The sequence below is a fragment of the Pseudoliparis swirei genome, chromosome 6, assembly GCF_029220125.1.
Source record: "Pseudoliparis swirei isolate HS2019 ecotype Mariana Trench chromosome 6, NWPU_hadal_v1, whole genome shotgun sequence".
NCBI classification, from domain to species: Eukaryota; Metazoa; Chordata; class Actinopteri; order Perciformes; family Liparidae; genus Pseudoliparis; species Pseudoliparis swirei.
In genome coordinates this window covers 26,532,103-26,555,759 of record NC_079393.1, presented here as the reverse complement: position 1 = coordinate 26,555,759, position 23,657 = coordinate 26,532,103, and the positions used below count along the sequence as shown (strand labels likewise).

The 23,657-nt window shown below is 41.6% G+C and overlaps 1 protein-coding gene across 1 annotated transcript; it reads right to left on the bottom strand.

The window, feature by feature from the left end:
- Positions 1-494: 494 nt before the first annotated feature.
- LOC130194746 (aminopeptidase Ey-like) lies at positions 495-23,139 on the bottom strand. Its single transcript, XM_056415881.1, has 21 exons — positions 22,839-23,139; positions 20,576-20,882; positions 19,318-19,460; positions 18,924-19,060; positions 17,684-17,810; positions 16,783-16,937; positions 16,257-16,370; positions 16,003-16,146; positions 15,778-15,843; positions 15,252-15,317; positions 14,956-15,128; positions 14,521-14,597; positions 11,494-11,627; positions 10,791-10,846; positions 9,034-9,181; positions 8,813-8,904; positions 4,446-4,553; positions 4,167-4,334; positions 3,911-4,051; positions 2,481-2,562; positions 495-1,131 (listed from the first exon to the last, which is right to left on the bottom strand). Exons 1-21 carry the CDS (start codon positions 23,137-23,139, stop codon positions 982-984), a joined length of 2,889 nt encoding a protein of 962 aa, XP_056271856.1. The 3' UTR covers positions 495-981.
- Between the last annotated feature and the right edge of the window lie 518 nt (positions 23,140-23,657).

Below are 23,657 nucleotides of genomic sequence, written 5' to 3'. Positions count from 1 at the left end.
AAGTATTTAAGAATAAAAATTACTCTGTCATCAATTCACCCCAAATGTGTTTTGATATCTGACGGGGCGTTTATTTGAGTTCTTGGGATAATTTTGCCCCGACATGCTCTGCGGCGCTCAACTTACTATCTCATTATTTCGACTCACTATCTCATTATTTCGACTTACTATTTCATAATAATGAGAACGGCATAACCGTAACGTAAACACTTACACGTACTTTTGTAATATGTATAGTTCTCTGCACTGACCCCCCCCCCCCCCCCCCGCGCGCCCCACCTGTAATACCTCGGCGCCCCACAGTTTGAGAACCGCTGCTTTAAGCTTACAATGCTTAGACATTCGTAAAATCAGAAGATCATGAGCCAACCGCCGGGCAGGTAACCGATCGACGCCGGACACAGGAACCATAATGAATACAAACATACAGACCAGCAGCAGAACAGTTTTTTCTTTTAATAAATTCTTTTCATAGCCTTCAAATATATAAAAATATCAACATCAAACACAAGATGAAAACCATTGTCTTTAAAATGTTGTACTTTCACATGCACACCAATGTAGACATCATTGTAAGGTTTTCATCTTTAAAAGGTGAACATATTTACAAACTTGTACATAAATATGTTGGTTTGCTGTAGTTAAAAAACAAAAGTTAGGTGTATAGTAAGGTGTTTTTATCCTGATTAAAAAATACATACAAATGAATCACGTTATGATCATTATTGTGTGATTGCAAAGTCACAACAAATTTGATACAAAACAACCCTCAATTAAAAAATAAAAGGTTTGAAAGAATTCGCAAAAGAATAAACTCTTTAATGTGTAATCTTAAAATTGTAATTGTGTAATCATTAAATTGTAATTGTGTAATTTCAGGATGGCAGATACATTTAAAAATGTGATTATAAAAGTACAAGACAAACTACAAGAAAAATAAAGAACCTCTGTAAATTGCATGTCGTACAAGTCTAGACAGAGCTACTCGGGCTTGCTAAACCAGTTCAGAACATTCTCTTTGTTCTCCGTGATCCATTTCATGTTGCTGATGGTTCTCTCAATGGACTGTTCCACTGCCAGCGTCCCAGAGCCAAACCCCACCTCACTGTTGTCTGCCTTGAACTGCTTCAGCTGTCACACAAAAACAACACAGGAGAGTTGTTTGGGGAGGGGATGCAGCCGGAAGAAGTCACGCAGCAGCAAATGACACAGTGCGAAAACACAGATGTAGTCGCAGTGTCTCTCGGGGTGCCCGGGCCTTGACTTGATTTCGGGACTGTGTGAAAGTTTTAGTTTCTTTACAATCAATCTGAAAAAGGTCATCTGTAATTTGGCATTGGTAATCCGGGTCTTGACACATGTTAATCTGCACCAGGGTGATATATAATATATACTGTATATATATAGCTTTAGCAATGTAATATATATATATATATATATATATAGCTTTAGCAACTTAATATATACATATATATATATATATAGCTTTAACAACGTAATATATATATATATGTAGCTTTAGCAACGTAATATATATATATATATAGCTTTAGCAACGTAATATATATATATATGTAGCTTTAGCAACATAATATATATATATATATAGCTTTAGCAACGTAATATATATATATACAGGACTGTCTCAGAAAATTAGAATATTGTGATGAAGTTCTTTATTTTCTGTAATGCAATTAAAAAAACAAAAATGTCATGCATTCTGGATTCATTACAAATCAACTGAAATATTGCAAGCCTTTTATTCTTTTAATATTGCTGATTATGGCTTACAGCTTAAGAAAACTCAAATATCCTATCTCTAAATATTAGAATATCATGAAAAAGTATACTAGTAGGGTATTAAACAAATCACTTGAATTGTCTAATTAACTCGAAACACCTGCAAGGGTTTCCTGAGCCTTGACAAACACTCAGCTGTTATAAATCTTTTTTTTTACTTGGTCTGAGGAAATATTAAAATTTTATGAGATAGGATTTTAGAGTTTTCTTAAGCTGTAAGCCATAATCAGCAATATTAAAAGAATAAAAGGCTTGCAATATTTCAGTTGATTTGTAATGAATCCAGAATGCATGACATTTTTGTTTTTTTAATTGCATTACAGAAAATAAAGAACTTTATCACAATATTCTAATTTTCTGAGACAGTCCTGTATATAGCAACGTAATATATATATATATACATGTAGCTTTAGCAACGTAATATATATATATATATATTTATATAGCTTTAGCAACGTAATATATATATATAGCTTTAGCAACGTAACCTACCTATACGTTACCTACATATATGATGGTAGAATATAGAAAAATATACCAGGTAGGCCACTATTTCGACACTAAAACGTAAACATCTCTAAAAATTTGTTTAAAAAAAAATGTAATTGATTCTGGGTGAAATTGGGCTGAATCCATTTGACAGAAACGATGTGGACAAATAGACAGCGAATATATCGAACCTCTTGAAGTTCGAATTCCGTGGAAAAGCGTTTGGTGACTCCGTTGATGAGGTTGGAGAAGGAGAATGATCCACCGCCATACCTGTGAGTCGAGACGTGACACAATCACACCCTTTGCATGCAAATGACACATTTTACAATTACTGAAACACTCCACACTGACTTTAGTTATCAAAACTCAGTTATAGGAATGTTGTCTTTGATCTTTTCCGGCTCTCTCTCCCCATCTCTCAAATGTGTATTCATCTCACTCAAGTCAATACTTCTCAGAATACACATATTTGATTGTAGCTGTGAGATGATTTACAATGCATGTGATGAGTCGGTGTGTTTCCTGGACCGCCGGACGGTGCCGTGATGTTTAGAAAAGAGGTGCTGGTTCAAATACAGGGCCGGCAATTAAAAAAAAAAAGATCTGATTCCAGACACTGGTCCGCCTATTAGTGACCCCTTATCTAAGCATGTATACACCAATGCAACAGCCTTCAGGAGCAATTTGGGGTTAAGTGTCTTGCCCAAGACCCACCGACATGGACGAGAGGAGCCTGGGATCGGACAGACGATCTTCTGATTGACTCTTTTACAACAAAAAGAAGAACACTTCTCGATTGCATGGATTGTCCTGACAGTGTGATTTAACTTAATCAGGATATTGTCTTGCATCTGAAATATACACCGTTTCACATGAAGACAAAACCATATTACAAACTTATATCACGTCAGATATTATAAAAAGGGAATGACATAGCTCTCTTTTACATTCAGTGTTTGACACAGGTACACTGAAGCCTACTTAAAAACTCTGTTTCAGTCGTTTTACAGACAAAAGTCTTGAGAAATGTTGCAATATGCTGCAATGGGATTTTTTGTTGTTGCCATTTTTGCATGGAGTAACTTCAATGGCACCAACTGAAACAAAGGTAATTCCAGTGTGACCATTTTTCTTCAGGTTTGAACATCTTATATATACTGTATATTTTATAACTAAAGATAACTGGCACTCGTTATGTTTGTCAAAAGCACACAAACCACTGAAACCTCTAACTCTTATAGCTTAATTCATCTCTAGTGAAATTACACAAGCACCCGTATTACGCTGTCAAGTGGAGGAGGCCTGTCTTGAGGAGTCAAGACAAAGGTCATCTGAGGCTGTATGCTTGGTCAATAAAACCGATAACAAATCGGAACATAAAACTGCCTACCTGCTGTTAAATGAGTATGTGACAATTCATCTTTTATGATGAAACTGTTTCAGTATGGCATGTGCATATCATAGGTCACTGAGACCTATCCGTGCTTACAACAGCCTATTTTAGCACCTTTAAAAAATTGTAACGCTGAACAGGCTAAACAAAAAAAATCTGGTACCTTTATATGTTTCATGGGAATGAAGTGATGTTTGCAACTGAAACGTATCGAGTTGTACTCACTGTGAGAAAATGAATGCCCATCGAGCCCTGACAAAATTCCACGCCAGAGGATGTCCCACCACATTGTTGGCAATGTAAACAATGGTGGAGGTGGCATCCTGCTTTCGGATCTTGTCTGAAATCAGAGTGTACTCCAGGTACCTGAGAGGGTGACAGCAGAACAGCGAGTATTTCTATGTGTGTACTGGTCAGTCATTGTCAGTTATACGCTGCTGTACACAGTATAACAGTTTTGACAGGCTGTCTGTGAGCAGACCTGTTGAGCAGCCAGGGTTGCTTCGTGCAGGCAAGGGAATAGCGGAGTTTTTCAGCTTCACTAGCGATGGTGGTCTTTTGAAATTGTTCCCAAGCAAACTCCCATTCTTGAGCGCCACCCGCTGCGATAGCATTACAGTACACCGTGGAGCGCAGGTTGGGATGGATCCTGAATCAAGGACAGTACAAAATAGTTGATGGATAGAGAGACGCTCCCAAAATACTGTGAAGTCATTAAAACTGTGAAACTACAACATGTCACATGATGGGATACACTCACAGGTTTTCACCAGTCATCCTCCATTGATCGAACCACGTCTTAGACAAGGTTAGGCATTCCTCAAGGTCTGTCATGCAAGCCGTGCTGATAGCATTCACCTGGTTATACCTGGAGGAAGGAGAAACATGAAGGATGATGCACATGGACAGAAGAATACGTCTTCATTAAATACAGGGAACAAGAATAACAACAACTGTAACACATTCTCACTCCCACCTCGTCAAATGCTGAGGCTTGGTCAGTGCCCCTTGGTATTGCAGGTTAAAACACGAGATACCCCTCTCGTGTACAATTTCAACATGACGGCGGGTCAATATACGTCCTCTCAAATTAACCCTCCATTTTCACAGGAATGTAGATTTTAGAAACAAAACCTCTTTGGTCGTGTCATTACAGAGTGACTAAAAACTTCTGTTCCGATCAAGTAAATAAAAACTTGCATCCACTACCAAGTGACTAAACACTTGCATCCCTACCAAGTGAGAAAGAAATTCTCTACACTACAGAGTGACTAAAGGCTTCTGTCACTACCGAGGGACTAAGGATTCATGTAACTACGACGTGACGAAGGACTTGCTTCCCTACCAAGTGACTACCAAGTGTTTAAAGACTTGCGTCCCTACTGAGTGAATAAAGTAGGGAATTAAGTGATTAATGTTACTCTCAAGAGACTAAAGACTCGCGTCACTACCAAGAGACTAAAGACTCGCGTCACTACCAAGAGACTAAAGACTCACGTCACTACCGAGTTACTAAAGACTCCTGTCACTACCAAGTGACTAAAGACTCACGTCACTACCAAGAGACTAAAGACTCGCGTCACTACCAAGAGACTAAAGACTCACGTCACTACCAAGAGACTAAAGACTCACGTCACTACCAAGAGACTAAAGACTCACGTCACTACCAAGTGACTAAAGACTCACGTCACTACCAAGAGACTAAAGACTACATCACTACCAAGTGACTAAAGACTCACGTCACTACCAGGAGACTAAAGACTCACGTCACTACCAAGAGACTAAAGACTACGTCACTACCAAGAGACTAAAGACTACGTCACTACCAAGTGACTAAAGACTCACGTCACTACCAAGAGACTAAAGACTACGTCACTACCAGGAGACTAAAGACTCACGTCACTACCAAGAGACTAAAGACTACGTCACTACCAAGTGACTAAAGACTCACGTCACTACCGAGACACTAAAGACTCACGTCACTACCAGGAGACTAAAGACTCACGTCACTACCAAGAGACTAAAGACTCACGTCACTACCAAGTGACTAAAGACTCACGTCACTACCGAGACACTAAAGACTCACGTCACTACCAGGAGACTAAAGACTCACGTCACTACCAAGTGACTAAAGACTCACGTCACTACCGAGACACTAAAGACTCACGTCACTACCAAGAGACTAAAGACTCACGTCACTACCAAGAGACTAAAGACTCACGTCACTACCAAGTGACTAAAGACTCACGTCACTACCGAGACACTAAAGACTCACGTCACTACCAAGAGACTAAAGACTCACATCACTACCAGGAGACTAAAGACTCACGTCACTCCCAAGTGACTAAAGACTCACATCACTACCAAGAGACTAAAGACTCACATCACTACCAAGAGACTAAAGACTCACGTCACTACCAAGTGACTAAAGACTCACGTCACTACCAAGAGACTAAAGACTCGCGTCACTACCGAGTGTCTAAAGACTCACGTCACTACCAAGAGACTAAAGACTCACGTCACTACCAAGAGACTAAAGACTCACATCACTACCAAGAGACTAAAGACTCACGTCACTACCAAGAGACTAAAGACTCACATCACTACCAAGTGACTAAAGACTCACATCACTACCGAGACACTAAAGACTCACGTCACTACCAAGTGACTAAAGACTCACGTCACTACCGAGACACTAAAGACTCACATCACTACCAAGAGACTAAAGACTCACGTCACTACCAGGAGACTAAAGACTCACGTCACTACCAAGAGACTAAAGACTCACATCACTACCAAGTGACTAAAGACTCACATCACTACCGAGACACTAAAGACTCACGTCACTACCAAGTGACTAAAGACTCACGTCACTACCGAGACACTAAAGACTCACATCACTACCAAGAGACTAAAGACTCACGTCACTACCAGGAGACTAAAGACTCACGTCACTACCAAGAGACTAAAGACTCACGTCACTACCAAGTGACTAAAGACTCACGTCACTACCAGGAGACTAAAGACTCACGTCACTACCAAGTGACTAAAGACTCACATCACTACCAAGAGACTAAAGATTCACGTCACAAAAAAGAAAGAAAAAAGAGACTAAAGACTCACGTCACTACCAAGAGACTAAGGACTCACATCACTACCAAGAGACTAAAGACTCACGTCACTACCAAGAGACTAAAGACTCACGTCCCTACCAAGAGACTAAGGACTCAGATCACTACCAAGAGACTAAAGACTCACATCACTACCAAGAGACTAAAGACTCACGTCACTACCAGGAGACTAAAGACTCGCGTCACTACCAAGTGACTAAAGACTCACGTCACTACCGAGACACTAAAGACTCATGTCACTACCAAGAGACTAAAGACTCACATCACTACCAGGAGACTAAAGACTCCCATCACTACCAGGAGACTAAAGACTCACGTCACTCCCAAGTGACTAAAGACTCACATCACTACCAAGAGACTAAAGACTCACATCACTACCAAGAGACTAAAGACTCACGTAACTACCAGGAGACTAAAGACTCGCGTCACTACCAAGTGACTAAAGACTCACGTCACTACCAAGAGACTAAAGACTCGCGTCACTACCGAGTGACTAAAGACTCACGTCACTACCAAGAGACTAAAGACTCACGTCACTACCAAGAGACTAAAGACTCACATCACTACCAAGAGACTAAAGACTCACGTCACTACCAAGAGACTAAAGACTCACATCACTACCAAGTGACTAAAGACTCACATCACTACCGAGACACTAAAGACTCACGTCACTACCAAGTGACTAAAGACTCACGTCACTACCGAGACACTAAAGACTCACATCACTACCAAGAGACTAAAGACTCACGTCACTACCAAGTGACTAAAGACTCACGTCACTACCAGGAGACTAAAGACTCACGTCACTACCAAGAGACTAAAGACTCACGTAACTACCAAGAGACTAAAGACTCACGTCACTACCAAGTGACTAAAGACTCACGTCACTACCAAGAGACTAAAGACTCACATCACTACCAAGAGACTAAAGACTCACGTCACTACCAAGAGACTAAAGACTCACGTCACTACCAAGTGACTAAAGACTCACGTCACTACCAAGAGACTAAAGACTCACATCACTACCAAGAGACTAAAGACTCACGTCACTACCAAGTGACTAAAGACTCACGTCACTACCGAGACACTAAAGACTCACATCACTACCAGGAGACTAAAGACTCACGTCACTACCAAGTGACTAAAGACTCACGTCACTACCAGGAGACTAAAGACTCACGTCACTACCAAGTGACTAAAGACTCACATCACTACCAAGAGACTAAAGATTCACGTCACTACCAAGTGACTAAAGACTCACGTCACTACCGAGACACTAAAGACTCACATCACTACCAAGAGACTAAAGACTCACGTCACTACCAAGTGACTAAAGACTCACGTCACTACCAGGAGACTAAAGACTCACGTCACTACCAAGAGACTAAAGACTCACGTAACTACCAAGAGACTAAAGACTCACGTCACTACCAAGTGACTAAAGACTCACGTCACTACCGAGACACTAAAGACTCACATCACTACCAGGAGAATAAAGACTCACGTCACTACCAAGTGACTAAAGACTCACGTCACTACCAGGAGACTAAAGACTCACGTCACTACCAAGTGACTAAAGACTCACATCACTACCAAGAGACTAAAGATTCACGTCACTACCAAGTGACTAAGGACTCACATCACTACCAAGAGACTAAAGACTCACGTCACTACCAAGAGACTAAAGACTCACAACACTACTGAATTACTGAAGACGTGGGTCCCTACCGAGTTATTGAAGACTTGCATCTCTACCAACTGACCAAAGACCCTACTGAGTGACTAAATACTTGCAACCCTACTGAGTCACTAAAGACTTACTTCACTACTGAGTTACTAAATACTTGCAACCCTACTGAGTCACTAAAGACTTACTTCACTACTGAGTGACTAAAGACTTGCGTCCTTACCGAGTTACTAAGGACTCCCATCACTACCAAGTGATTTTGAAATGGAACACTTGCGCGACTGATGACGTATGTTTCCCAATACTCACTGATCCATGTGTCCATCAGGAACTTTGCTCCAGTTGATAGTCATTGTCTTATAGTAGTTGAACAGAGGGGTGACCTGCTTCCTCAGATAATTCTATAAAAAAACAAGCCAGACAGATTTAAGGAAATGTGATAATTCCATGAAGATTGGAATCAAATAACTAATTTGTGATTTTGCTCTTTTGTTTGCAATGCTGATATGTTTGTCTGAAAGGAAGCACACCTTCATGGGACCATAAACCTCACTGCGGTCAAACATGAGGGAGAAGAAGTCCAGGTTACTCAGGGCCGACTCCCAAGGCATATAGTCTGTCTCCTTGTTCAGGTACTTGGTGGTCTCAAGGGCCAGTACTGTAGGGATGATCTTTGCTCTTTTGGATTTACAAAATTGAGAAAATTAGGGAAATGAATTGGATATCCAAAACGCAGATGGCGGTAACTGGTGTTGCTGTGTGGACCATCTTTAATAAAGTACTTCTGCTCTAATTCAATTCAGTTTATTATATATAGCCCATTATGACAAAATAAAATTTTACCTCAGAGGGTTTTACAATATGTAATCTAATGAAGGTAACAAACAATTGTATATATTTTTTCTACATCTCAGGAGTCCAGATGATCATTCTCTTCATTACAAACACCATGTACTAGCTGCTCTGCACTGGCTCCCAGTAAAATCAAGAATCACTTTTAAAATTCTTCTCTTAACCTACAAAGCCTTGATTGGTGATGCTCCATCATATCTTAAGGAGCTTGTCGTACCATATTGCCCCACTAGAGAGCTACGCTCACTAAATGCGGGACTACTTGTAGTTCCTAGAGTCTTAAAAAGTAGAATGGGAGCCAGAGCCTTTAGTTATCAAGCTCCTCTTTTATGGAACCAGCTTCCAATTTCAGTCCGGGAGGCAGACACAGTCACCTCGTTTAAGAGTAGACTTAAGACCTTCCTCTTTGACAGAGCTTATAGTTAGGGCTGAATCAGGTTTGCCCTGGTCCAGCCCCTTGATATGCTGCTATAGGCTTATAGCTGCCGGGGGACGTTTTAGGATGCACTGAGTACCTATCTCCTCTTTTTTCTCTCCTTAAGGATGAATTTTCATCTCTCAATCACACGTTACTAACTCTGCTTTCTCCCCGGAAGTCCTTTTGACTTTACGTCTCATGGGGTCATCGGACCCTATGAGACGGCATAGATCCTATCTGCCTGATGGATCGTCTGGGTCGTGGAATTCCTGCTCATGACTACGCCCACTCCTCCTCCCCACCGCCATCTGCCTGATGGATCGTGGAGGTCTCCATCGTGGAATATGCCTACTATGAACTATTCATACACTCTGTCATATTCATTGAATGTATTTTAACTCTAAATCTGTCCTTCTGTACACATTACATCTATTGCATCTGTCCATCCTAGGAGAGGGATCCTCCTCTGTTGCTCTCCTCCAGGTTTCTTCCCTTTTTTTCCCCCTGAAGGGTTATTTGGGAGTTTTTCCTGGTCCGATGTGAGGTTTTGGGGCAGGGATGTCTATGTGTACAGATTGTAAAGCACTCCGAGACAAATTTGTAATTTGTGAAATTGGGCTATACAAATAAACTGAATTGAATTGAATTGAATGTATACATTCCCTTGTGTTGCCTTCGGGTCATTTTGACCCGAATCAATATTACACCCTCTCCCCGCCTTCGGATTAATTTGACCCCATTCAATGTTTAATGTCGGTGTTCTTTCGGTAGTCAACAAACAAACATAAAGTGCCTCACACTTAAACTTGGAAAACAATATTAATTCTAATAATTTTCTGGAGGTTTTAATTGCTGGCGTCAAATTGAACCCAAAGGGTAAAATATGTTAGTAAATATAAAGGTAACAGGAGGGTGAAACATTGAATCGGGTCAAAATGACCCAAAGGCGGGGGGAGGGTGTAATATTGATTCGGGTCAAAATGACCCGAAGGCAACACAAGGGTTAACAGGACTTACCTGGCTAAGTTGAAGGCATCATCCACCAATTGAGCTCTGTTAATAACTGGAATACGCTTGAAAAAGAAGAGCATTATCCTTGTCACTACCACGACAACAACTCAGATCAAGAATCATGTACAGGACTGTCTCAGAAAATTAGAATATTGTGATAAAGTTCTTTATTTTCTGTAATGCAATTAAAAAAACAAAAATGTCATGCATTCTGGATTCATTACAAATCAACTGAAATATTGCAAGCCTTTTATTCTTTTAATATTGCTGATTATTTTTTACAGCTTAAGAAAACTCTAAAATCCTATCTCATAAAATTTTAATATTTCCTTAGACCAAGTAAAAAAAAAGAGTTATAACAGCTGAGTGTTTGTCAAGGCTCAGGAAACCCTTGCAGGTGTTTCGAGTTAATTAGACAATTCAAGTGATTTGTTTAATACCCTACTAGTATACTTTTTCATGATATTCTAATATTTAGAGATAGGATATTTGAGTTTTCTTAAGCTGTAAGCCATAATCAGCAATATTAAAAGAATAAAAGGCTTGCAATATTTCAGTTGATTTGTAATGAATCCAGAATGCATGACATTTTTGTTTTTTGAATTGCATTACAGAAAATAAAGAACTTCATCACAATATTCTAATTTTCTGAGACAGTCCTGTATATAAGAAAGCAGTTTTGTAAAATATTGAAAAATATAAAATGTACCTGATGATTATTCATCAGATCATTTAGGAGTTTGTTCCAGTTGCCTTGGTCATAGTTGACTCTGTAGTAACCCACCACGTCGAGGTTGACCAGAACCCAGTTATCCAGTGGTTCCTTCATTTCAATAATTGTGGCTAGAGAAGAAAAAGAGGTCGGAGTCAGTCAATATCGTTGTTTGCACTCTGCGCTCAAATCAACTCAGTTTCCCAGAATCCTCGTCCATGGACACAATAGGGTCATTCAAGATGAACAGCGTCTCGCCTACAAAGTGGATGAGAGCAGGCGGCAGCAGTAGGGTGGCGTTGAAAAAAAACTGCTGCCAACTCGGACAGTTTTTCAGGTTCAATCGAGGAAATGACAATTAAGAGACTTGGGATGTAACCTTTATGTCGAGATTGCACAGACGCGAATGACACCTTCAGTCCGGGGGACAAACAGCCACCTCATGTAGAGGAGACTGAAGACTTTCCTCTTAGTCTGATAGTGAGACCTGAACCAGGTTCACCTGGAGAGACCTAGAGATGCTGCTAGAGGCTGAGAGGCTGAGGGGGACGTTAGGATACACTGAGCTCCTCTCCTCTCCTCTCTCCTTATGGACGCTTAGGATACACTGAGCTCCTCTCTCCTCTCCTCTCTCCTTATGGACGTTTAGGATACACTGAGCTCCTCTCTCCTCTCCTCTCTCCTTATGGACGCTTAGGATACACTGAGCACCTCTCTCCTCTCTCCTTATGGACGCTTAGGATACACTGAGCACCTCTCTCCTCTCCTCTCTCCTTATGGACGCTTAGGATACACTGAGCTCCTCTCTCCTCTCTCCTTATGGACGCTTAGGATACACTGAGCTCCTCTCTCCTCTCCTCTCTCCTTATGGATGTTTAGGATACACTGAGCACCTCTCTCCTCTCCTTTTGGACGTTTAGGATACACTGAGCACCTCTCTCCTCTCCTCTCTCCTTATGGATGTTTAGGATACACTGAGCTCCTCTCTCCTCTCCTCTCTCCTTATGGACGCTTAGGATACACTGAGAACCTCTCTCCTCTCCTCTCTCCTTATGGACGCTTAGGATACACTGAGCACCTCTCTCCTCTCCTCTCTCCTTATGGACGCTTAGGATACACTGAGCACCTCTCTCCTCTCTCCTTATGGACGTTTAGGATACACTGAGCACCTCTCTCCTCTCTCCTTATGGACGTTTAGGATACACTGAGCACCTCTCTCCTCTCCTCTCTCCTTATGGACGTTTAGGATACACTGAGCACCTCTCTCCTCTCCTCTCTTCTTATGGACGCTTAGGATACACTGAGCACCTCTCTCCTCTCTCCTTATGGACGTTTAGGATACACTGAGCTCCTCTCTCCTCTCCTCTCTCCTTATGGATGTTTAGGACACACTGAGCACCTCTCTCCTCTCTTCTTATGGACGTTTAGGATACACTGAGCACCTCTCTCCTCTCCTCTCTCCTTATGGACGCTTAGGATACACTGAGCACCTCTCTCCTCTCCTCTCTTCTTATGGACGTTTAGGATACACTGAGCACCTCTCTCCTCTCCTCTCTCCTTATGGACGTTTAGGATACACTGAGCACCTCTCTCCTCTCCTCTCTCCTTATGGACGTTTAGGATACACTGAGCACCTCTCTCCTCTCCTCTCTTCTTATGGACGCTTAGGATACACTGAGCACCTCTCTCCTCTCTCCTTATGGACGCTTAGGATACACTGAGCACCTCTCTCCTCTCCTCTCTTCTTATGGACGTTTAGGATACACTGAGCACCTCTCTCTCCTCTCCTTATGGACATTTATGATACACTGAGCACCTCTCTTCTCTCCTTATGGACGTTTAGGATACACTGAGCTCCTCTCTCCTCCTCTCTCCTTATGGACGTTTAGGATACACTGAGCACCTCTCTCCTCTCCTCTCTCCTTATGGACGTGTAGGATACACTGAGCTCCTCTCTCCTCTCCTCTCTCCTTATGGACGCTTAGGATACACTGAGCACCTCTCTCCTCTCCTCTCTCCTTATGGATGTTTAGGATACACTGAGCACCTCTCTCCTCTCCTCTCTCCTTATGGACGTTTTGGATACACTGAGCACCTCTCTCCTCTCCTCTCTCCTTATGGACGTTTAGGATACACTGAGCACCTCTCTCCTCTCCTCTCTCCTTATGGACGTGTAGGATACACTGAGCACCTCTCTCCTCTCCTCTCTCCTTATGGATGCTTAGGATACACGGAGCTCCTCTCTCCTCTCCTCTCTCCTTATGGACGCTTAGGATACACTGAGCACCTCTCTCCTCTCCTCTCTCCTTATGGACGTTTAGGATACACTGAGCACCTCTCTCTCCTCTCTCCTTATGGACGTGTAGGATACACTGAGCACCTCTCTCTCCTCTCTCCTTATGGACGCTTAGGATACACTGAGCTCTCCTCTCCTCTCTCCTTATGGACGCTTAGGATACAGAGCTCCTCTCTCCTCTCCTCTCTCCTTATGGACGTTTAGGATACACTGAGCACCTCTCTCCTCTCCTCTCTCCTTATGGACGTTTAGGATACACTGAGCACCTCTCTCCTCTCCTCTCTCCTTATGGACGTTTAGGATACACTGAGCACCTCTCTCCTCTCCTCTCTCCGTATGGATGAATTTACATCTCTTCATTGCACATTACTAACTCTGCTTCTTCCCCGGAGTCTTTGTGCCTTCTCGCCTCTTAGTCATTGGACCTGACTGTGTCTGAAACTGGGCCTGGCCTCCTTCCCAATGGCCCTGCCTCCTTCTCTGAGCCTCAAAGGGTCTTTTCTGTTTTTTCGAGAGTTTTTCCTGATCCGATATGAAGTCCTCGGACAGGAACGCCGTATGTGTACAGATTGTAAAGCCCTCTGAGGCAAATTTGTGATTTTGGGCTCGACAAAATACACTGAATTGAATTATGACTTCATAACTTGTAAACTCATTATAATCTTTATATATCTTATCCTGGAATAAAGTATTAAAAGACAAGTACACAGGGTGTCGGTACATCCTACCCGATTTATTCTTCAGCCATTGCGGTTCCTGGATGAGTCCAGGTTTCATCCACTTGATTGGAACAATCCATTCATAGCTGTAGGGCAAACAACCGTTTTATGACATCTACATACAGATTTCTTTGTCTTTCAAAATGTTGACAATCACTTCTATCATAATGATATGAAAATGAAAAATTCTTAGGAATTCATGAGTAGAAAAACATCTTTGTTGCATAATCTAGAATACTAGAATGTGTAATATCATTAAAGATAGTAGTACTATAAATTCAGTGGCAATACTAGTTTAGTAGAGAAGGAGTAGCTACAAAGTATGCCAAATTGTGTTGTCCTATACTGTAGGCGTAATGGTATTTAGCAGCAAGACAAACACTAGAAATATTGAATTAATATGTCAAGTGGGAAGGAAGTATGAAAGAAAGGCAGTGTATGTACTTGTAGGGAGATACAGTCGTGACTTCAGAGTCTGGATCCAAGAGGAAGCGCTCCTGGGACACAACCCCAGTCGTGGTATCTACGGTAACCACAGGAAAACCCATCTGCAACACCCATGTGTTCATGATATTTTGGACACTGTCTGGAAGTATAATGCTTTGATTTTTAACAGCCTGTGGAATCGGACAAAGAAGAACAAGTGAAGTCAAAGAGTAGGTTAGCAGGTACCGGAGAACCTTTTGATGAACACATTAGCTTCAATGTCAGAAATGGAGAGTCGAAAGAGATGAACATGCCATCTGCAGATGATTCCAAAGGTCGTTGTAGTCTGCGTTTCCAAACTGAAATTCGTTCAGGTAGGTCTGCAGGGCGGACAGAAAGAAATGACTTATTTTGACCGCTTTATCTAAAAGCTTTACTGAGAACATAGCATTACACATTGTGTATTTTCTTCATTAAGATAATAATCCTATCGAATTACAATTACTGGCAGATTAATGATAAATTAATTATATCTGGATTAAAACACAGATTTGCACTTCAGTGGCACTTAAATAGCACTTACTTATGGTACTTTTGTAGTTTGACTATGTTGAGGAAATGTTACTTCCTGTATTCTTGTTGTTCTTAGTTTGTACACTAGGTTGAAATGCACTTATTGTAAGTCGCTTTGGATAAAAGCGTCTGCTAAATGACATGTAATGTAATGTAATAATTAATGGCTATTTTATTTTCAAGCCACATGTGAAGAACATCTTTTCACAGTGGCATGGTGTATTTCTTCAGGTAATATTTAAGCGTATGTTTCCATTTAGTCAATACCTGTAGTCCCAATGTGAAGACCTCTTCAGTCAGGAAGTCCGACAACATTCTCAGAACAGAAGCTCCCTGAGCAAACACAGTTCAAATGCTTTTAAAGATCATTGAAAGAAATTGAGAAATTAGATGTATCGATGGTTTTCTATAAAGAGAAATTAAATGCATAACCTGAATGGATTGATGTTCGATACTTAAAAGTGCTGTTACGGTTTGTGTGTATGAGGTTACCTTGCTGTACGAGATAGCATCAAACAGCTCACTGATCTGGGCTGGTTTCTGGATGTCCTCTTCTTTCGAGGACAGGGGGTGAGAAGAGGCCAGAGCATCGACGGCAAACACCCTGTGGACGTCACTGAGCACGATGAGGTCTTTCTATAATGAGACAAAACAAGACTGTAAGGTCCAAACTCCACCAATCAATGACACCATCACCTTATGTTACAGTAAGTATTGAGGCCATGAGGTGGGCGGGGAATTCATACCACTTTCCAGTCGGGTTCAGCCTCGTTGGCTCCCAGGTACTCAACATAGGATGCAAAGCCTTCATTCAGCCACAAGTCATTCCACCACTTCAGGGTCACCAGATTACCAAACCACTAAAGGGACAGCAGAGAGAAAAGGTGAGACTGCTATGCCAAGAAAGTACTGAAAATAAGTATGACATGAGCTCTTAGACCTGTGAGTTGGACTTGAGTCATTATAATCCCCAAAAAATGGTTTTGAAAACCTGTCTATTAGTTATTTTACTGAATTGCAGTTACTGACTCTTTGATTGGCCTGTTTATGCCACGTTTGAAGTAAATCATCCCACTGCATGGCACTGGTTCTAGTTCATTTATAACTCGCCTTTTCTCAATTTTTTTTAGACTTATAAAATCTACACTGCTATTTTGCGAGTCGGGAATCAATTTTCCAAGAGCATGTGTACCCAAACCTTGCAAAGGATATGTTATGCAAGATTACAATCGACATTGTGGAGGGATGCAGTTTGCAGTGTTAAATCCAAACCATGTGAGCCAGCTCATGAGCGATGACGGTGGCAATCCTTTGCTTGTTGGAGTTGGAGGAGAACTTTTCATCGTAGAGCAGTGCCGTCTCTCTGTACGTGATCAGACCCCAGTTCTCCATGGCTCCAGCGTTAAAGTCTGGTAGAGCTATCTGATCTGCATTATGTGAGATATTATTAGTGGTTGATTACCTGTGGAGTTACTGCGATCAGTTGACAAAGTAAGTTATCACTGCACCAGTGTTTAAACATGTGATCTAGAGCAGGGGTGTCAAACTCATTTTCACCGTGGGCCACATCAGCATAATGGCCGTCCTCTTAAAGGGCCAGTTACTGAAACACTAAATTACTCTCTTTGCGTTTGATTATTGTTAATGTGTAGAAATAATCTACAAAAGAGCATTTATTTAATATTATAACATAAATCCATTTAATTCAAAACCTTCAAAATAAAAGCACAGGATATCTTTTTTAAATTTCTTTAAGAAAAAATTTGATCACGTCTTTTCAAGACGTCAGGGGCCACATTAAAAACGTGGGGGGCCGGATTTGGCCCGCGGGCCTTGTGTTTGACACCTGTGATCTAGAGAGAAGATTGCCCAGAATTACAAATGTGTAACAATGTAACACAAATAGGGAATGTAAAGTACTGTGGGTGAAATAAGTTTGATCTGTTCCCAGATCAATGCACAAACATCCTTGTTATAAGAAATCTATGCCAAAAGAAAAGATGAAGCTATAGCATTTTACATGTTGTTCAGAATGATTGACACTGACGTTTTATTGGAAGTGGCAGCCAATGGCTACATAAATAAATTCTACTAAACATGATTGCAAGAACTACTAAACCAATGCAGGAGTTTTACAGTCATTGCCTCACATCATCGTGTGTGGTGGACTTACCAGACTTTGGCAGAGGGTATTTGGAACTGTAATACCGCTCAAAGAACTTCAGGATGGATCCAGTTTTGTTCAGGGCGTACTCTCCCTGACCAGCAGCAATAGCAGACTTCCTGGCGAAGATACGAATCTAAAACCACATCACAGAAATTCTGATAAACCATTTGCCGGATTAGAATGAGAGAACTGTGGAGCCCGACGAGACAAGTATGGGTTGTGGAAAGCACATTTAACAAACAATCATGTCCAGAGCCTTGAGCCTGAAATGCTCGTTGATCTGGACATTGTTGCACTCTCTCGGCTCAAAAACCTCATTGTCATGTGCAGGGGTGTCGTTAGGCCTATGTCAGGGGGGCTTCAGCCCCTCTAACATGTTCTTCAGCCGCCCCCCCCCCCCCGCCCCAAATAAGTGAGGATAATTCTTTTGATTTTAATGTTTTTTATGATATCAATAAATTAAACTATTGTTTCTCACATGTATACGTTATTTATATCTCCAATAGACTATCATGAAGCTAGCTAGCTATTTTGTTAGAAACTGTCTCCAGTGAGTGAGCGTGTGAAAGAGTGAATTTGAAATACAAGAAATAACTTTTGACATCTCTCTATTCTTTACATTCTTAGGATTTTTCTCAGTGACAGAGTCCAAATGAGCATAACATATCACTATGACCCTGGAATCATGTCTCTTGTGTTATCATACACTGAATGAAGCAAAACTACAGAGCAACATCACTTTCTGATGAACTGTCGGAAACAATGGATATGAAACAATGGATATGAAACAATGGATATGAAACAATGGATACCCGGGGCCCCAAAAGAAATTGGGTGTGCAAACGTACCCTAACTTTTCCACTCCCCATGGGGCTTAGCCCCCCCTTTCCTTAAATCCTACAAACGCCCTGGTCATGTGGAGGTCTAGTACAAGTCGCAGACTGGGAAATTTTTTAAAAAGGTGGGCTGGAGAGTTGCTGCAATTATTGGGGTATTACACTGGGGGGGACCACTTTATGCTCGAAATATAAATATTTTATTTGTCAAAGTTACTAATTAAGGGAGACCAACTATTAGGGTGCAACAAATACAATTTATTATCCAGTTTCATGAAAAATCTCTAAGCAAAGTCTGTAAATATCTTGGTGGTCTGGCTAGTTCGATATATATTGCTCAGGTATTGTGAAGATCAAAGTGAGCACACGATCAGATCCATTAGGTTACATTTAAAGTTAAAGTCACTTACCAAAACTCCATCGAGGGTATCATTGATGAAGGCAAAGTCACTGACAATGAACGCCAAGAGGTAGGTGGACATTTTCAGAGTTGGCTCAAAAGTTGTCTTCTGCACTTTCTGACCGTTAATGGTGACATCGCTAGATTCTGTAGAAGATAAATCAAAGAGATTTGAACATGTATATTGTTTGAATTTTCAGTCCCTATCATTAAGTTTGAATTTCCTTTTTCCTATGAACATGTGACTTTAACACACCCAGCTGTCCACTGTTTTAGAACACCCTAAAAAATGATGTCACATCCACAAACAAACCGGCCCGGCATTGGTTTCATCGTTTATTCCATTGATTTTGTCCGAAATTGTGGGGAAAATCCTGTCCGATTATTATTGCAGTGCAACTTACCTTTCATCTGGCCGTTGGACAGGGCTACAGTTCCATGGTCGTGGATTAGCGTGATGTAGAAAATAGCTTTCATAGCTGGCTCGTCAAAACAGGGAAACGCCTTCCTGGCATCTGTTGGCTCCATCTGAGTGGTCGCCACAATCCTGACAGGAGAACCAGAGTGATGACCGACAGTGGCATGTCTGTGGCCAGCATCAGTCAGGCGGCAAGACGAGCAAGCGTCACGTATTCGGCACCCGTCAAGAAGCTACGAGCCGCGTGGCCTGCTCAGCTCTTGAGAATACTTAATGTGGTTACAACTGGATAGTTTGACATAACATTTAGCTGACGCTTTTCGCCAAAACGACTCACAATCACACACCCGAGACACAGCTGCGGCGAGCAATTGAGGGTTAGGTGTCTTGCTCAAGGACTCATCGACGAGGGCGAGCAGAGCCGAGATCAAACGGCCGATCCTCTGATTGAAAGACGGCCCATGAATCTGTTTTCGGATTTTAGTTCTGTTACCCGAGCGACCCGATCTCTTTATACAGCCTTGAGTAACCATTTTTCACTGTTTTGTTTCTCATTCATTTGATTTACTAATGATTCCGTTAACTTTAAAAAAGAAAAGAAAAACAGCCTTTACAAATAACCTCTTCTACCGTAATTTACAACAATCGGCGATAATAATGAAAAACATTGTTCGGTAGGATCTAAGCATCAGCAGACAGTTACGTGGTTATGCTCGAATGATAACATAATAAATACAAACATCTTCACTTTTCGTCTGCTTCGATATACTGTAGGTGTCAGTAGGTGCCACAAGTTGCCAGTGCTACAGAAGTGAAAGGACTGCTCAGAGGAGTGCTATTAGCTCGGACTGCTACAGAGGTCAGAGGAGCGGTCCTGTCCCAATAGAAATGAGAGTTCTCACGAATGGACCCCCTTGAACTGAACTTCTGTCTTTCTTTTGATCTGCTTGCTGTTCGTGTTCCCCGCTAAACTTAGAATTAGTCGAAACACTCCATGGGATAAAACCATGAAAACCGATTGCCGCACCTGAAGTCTCTTCTCATTCCCCACTTTAATCAGGCTGATATCACAAAGTCTGAATCTAACATGAATTGATGAAGTCAGTTCTAATATAATTCCCGATAAGTGACAGGCTATTCCTCTAAAAAAGCCATCATTGCTGGTTAATGTTTCTAAACTTCTTGGTCTCACTTTGGGGCAAGTCATGTTTCAATGTGCATCATCTGACACAAAATACACATACTTAATGAGGCCGTCCTCCTCGTATTGGCTTCTGTAGAAGCCTCCCAGGTCATCAGCCAGCTCTCCGGTGAATTCTGTGTCGAGGTGGTAGCTGTGGTCCTTTAACAGTTTACCATCAAGCTGTAGGACCAGGTACTGAGTCTCACTCTGGAGCCAGGAATGCTTGATTGAGGGGGCTTTGACTCCACTCGAGGCTGATGTGAGCCTCGCCAAGTGCTTATTTTCCAACGTGGTGTAGTTCAGCTTATTGGAGTGGATGAGAATCAGGTCAGTCTCCTCGGTGCACGTAAACGCCACACTGGACTCACCTAAAACAACATGGAATAACATCACCTGTGATTAAGAGGAGTAAGAAACCCCGTGGCTCAAATTCAAAATGTTCTGAATGTAATTGAACAAGTTGGTGGAAATTTGAAAATCAGAATCCAGGCTTTGAATGTAATAATATAACCTTTGTGTGCAGGTTGAGTCACGTTGAAGAGTGGTTGCCAACCTTTTTTTAGCCTTTAAAACAAAACAATGTCCGTTTGCAAACCCTCAGCAACTTCCGAGACAATGACCCCTGTATATTAGTTCACAAGAAAGCTAGTTGCTGTTGCTTTCCTGGGAAAATCATCTCCAAATGTTGGTGATTTGGACTTTTTTGAAGTTTTCCTTTAACGGGACAAGTGTACTATTTCTTAAGCTAAATAAACTATGACAAACCCATTACAAAAACACTTCCAGTTTTAATGTAGTGTGAATTTTTCACAAGACAGCTAGTAAAGTATATATACACTATATGACCACACAATGTAATCCAATGCTCTATCGAAGATTAAGATTGAACTGTCAAGGTGTCATGCCTTTAAAAAATAAATAAAAAATAAATATGAACTTCAAAAGAGATTAGATTATGGTTATTTCATACTTTGAACAGCATGAGTCTAGGTGATGTTTTCTAACACCAAATATAAAGCCCCTGTACATACACACACCATTATTTGTGACCCATTTTAAGAATGCATTTGCAAATAAATGTCGTCGTTATGGACAGCTTGACTATGACATGCAGTCAGGAAACAGCACAGGGTGTGTTTCTTCTTCACGTCTTGTTCTCTTTTACATGTACCCTCTTAAAGCTGAGACTTATCCACCTTATCAGAGCCTTTAGTTATCAAGCTCCTCTTCTATGGAACCAGCTTCCACCTTCAGTCCGGGAGGCAGACACAGTCACCTGGTTTAAGAGTAGACTTAAGACCTTCCTCTTTGACAGAGCTTATAGTTAGGGCTGAATCAGGTTCACCTGGTCCAGCCCCTTGATATGCTGCTATAGGCTTATAGCTGCCGGGGGACGTTTAGGATGCACTGAGTACCTATCTCCTCTTTTTCTCTCCTTAAGGATGAATTTTCATCTCTCAATCACACGTTACTAACTCTGCTTTCTCCCCGGAGTCCTTTTGACTTCACGTCTCATGGGGTCATCGGACCCTATGAGACGGCATAGATCCTATCTGCCTGATGGATCATCGAGGTCTGGGTCGTGGAATTCCTGCTCCCGACTACGCCACTGCCCTGTTGAGACTCCGCCCACTGTTGAGACTCCGCCCACTCCTCCTCTCTACCGCCATCTGCCTGATGGATCGTGGAGGTCTCCATCGTGGAATATGCCTACTATGAACTATTCAGACACTCTGTCATATTCATTGAATGTATTTTAACTCTAAATCTGTCCTTCTGTACACATTACATCTATTGTTCTGTCCATCCTGGAGAGGGACCCTCCTCTGTTCTCTCCTGAAGGTTTCTTCCCTTTTTTTCCCCCTGAAGGGTTATTTGGGAGTTTTTCCTGGTCCGATGTGAGGTTTTGGGTCAGGGATGTCTATGTGTACAGATTGTAAAGCACTCCGAGACAAATTTGTAATTTGTGAAATTGGGCTATACAAATAAACTGAATTGAATTGAATTATACAAGTGTCTTAATATTATTTGAACCACACAATGTACATTACATGTCAACATAGCTGGCATACAAGTTGCTAGCTGCGCATCAGATTCTAATCATCACATAGTTCAAACCGCCTTATCTTCTGGAGTAGGACAACCACAGTCTTTATCGCCTTCCCGTTTCCTCTCAAGAGGAATGCCCTCGAAGTCCTGCTGGTTTAAATCCTCGTCGACTAAGGAGGATACATTAAGACTCTGAAAACCACGTGGATGCAACTCATTTGGATGGAGAAAGTGATCTCCCCCCAGACGATCAGAGATGAGTGAAAAGCCATTACCGGTAAAGATGTAGAGTCCAGTTGTCGTATTTAAAGTCAGACGTGGCCACAAGGTGACATTGTAGTGGTCCGGCTTCAAGACCTTGGGGAGCCGGTACTTGTCCCAAAGCTCGTTGGACGGAGCCGGTGTGACAGGGGGGTTGGATGTTGTTCCTCCATTCGTTGGCGAGACCTGTTGATTAGATTTAGTCTTTTCCTGTGAGTAAACGACGGATAGAGCGATGATCGTAGCCAGGGCCCCCGCACACAGGACGACGGCCACGACCCCAACGGCTTTGCTAACGTAGAAACCTTTCCCCATGCTGTCTGCCCCACGCTATACCGTTGACGTGAAGTGTGGCAGGTGACACTGCTATATGTAGCCATGGGGGGAGCATCTCCCCTCACCTTTACCCCACCAGGTGATACATTAACAGTGTGATTGTGTTTGAGCCTCACCTGGTCGCTTCAAATTGGCTCCATCAGATATCTTGACACTGGTAACTACTGAATTTTACTCTTTACCTTCTTGAAAATAAAAGCCCAGAAGAGATATAGTTTCCAGAGGAAGAAGATTTTTTCAAGAATATCTGTACCACTTGTTCATGTTGTTCTCCTAAAAAGCTCTTCCAGCATTAATGGGACATTTAAGTTTATCATTGACAGTTGGACAAGTATTAGTTTGACATTTAAGTTTATCATTTGACAATTGGACATGTCATAGTTTGACATTTAAGTTTATTATTTGACAATTGGACATGTCATAATTTGATATTTAATTTATTATTTGACAATTGGACATGTCATAGTTTGATATTTAAGTTTATCATTTGACAATTG

What these genes read in the sequence shown, in the direction of transcription:
- LOC130194746 (XM_056415881.1), bottom strand. Translation starts at nt 23,139, where the DNA reads ATGGGGAAAGGTTTCTACGTTAGCAAAGCCGTTGGGGTCGTGGCCGTC. An exon ending in GATGCCTTCAACTTAGCCAG is followed by an intron (nt 9,182 to 10,790) that starts GTAAGTCCTGTT and finishes TAAATCCAAAAG; the next exon opens with AGCAAAGATCATCCCTACAG. An exon ending in CAACCCTGGCTGCTCAACAG is followed by an intron (nt 4,052 to 4,166) that starts GTCTGCTCACAG and finishes TCACCCTCTCAG; the next exon opens with GTACCTGGAGTACACTCTGA.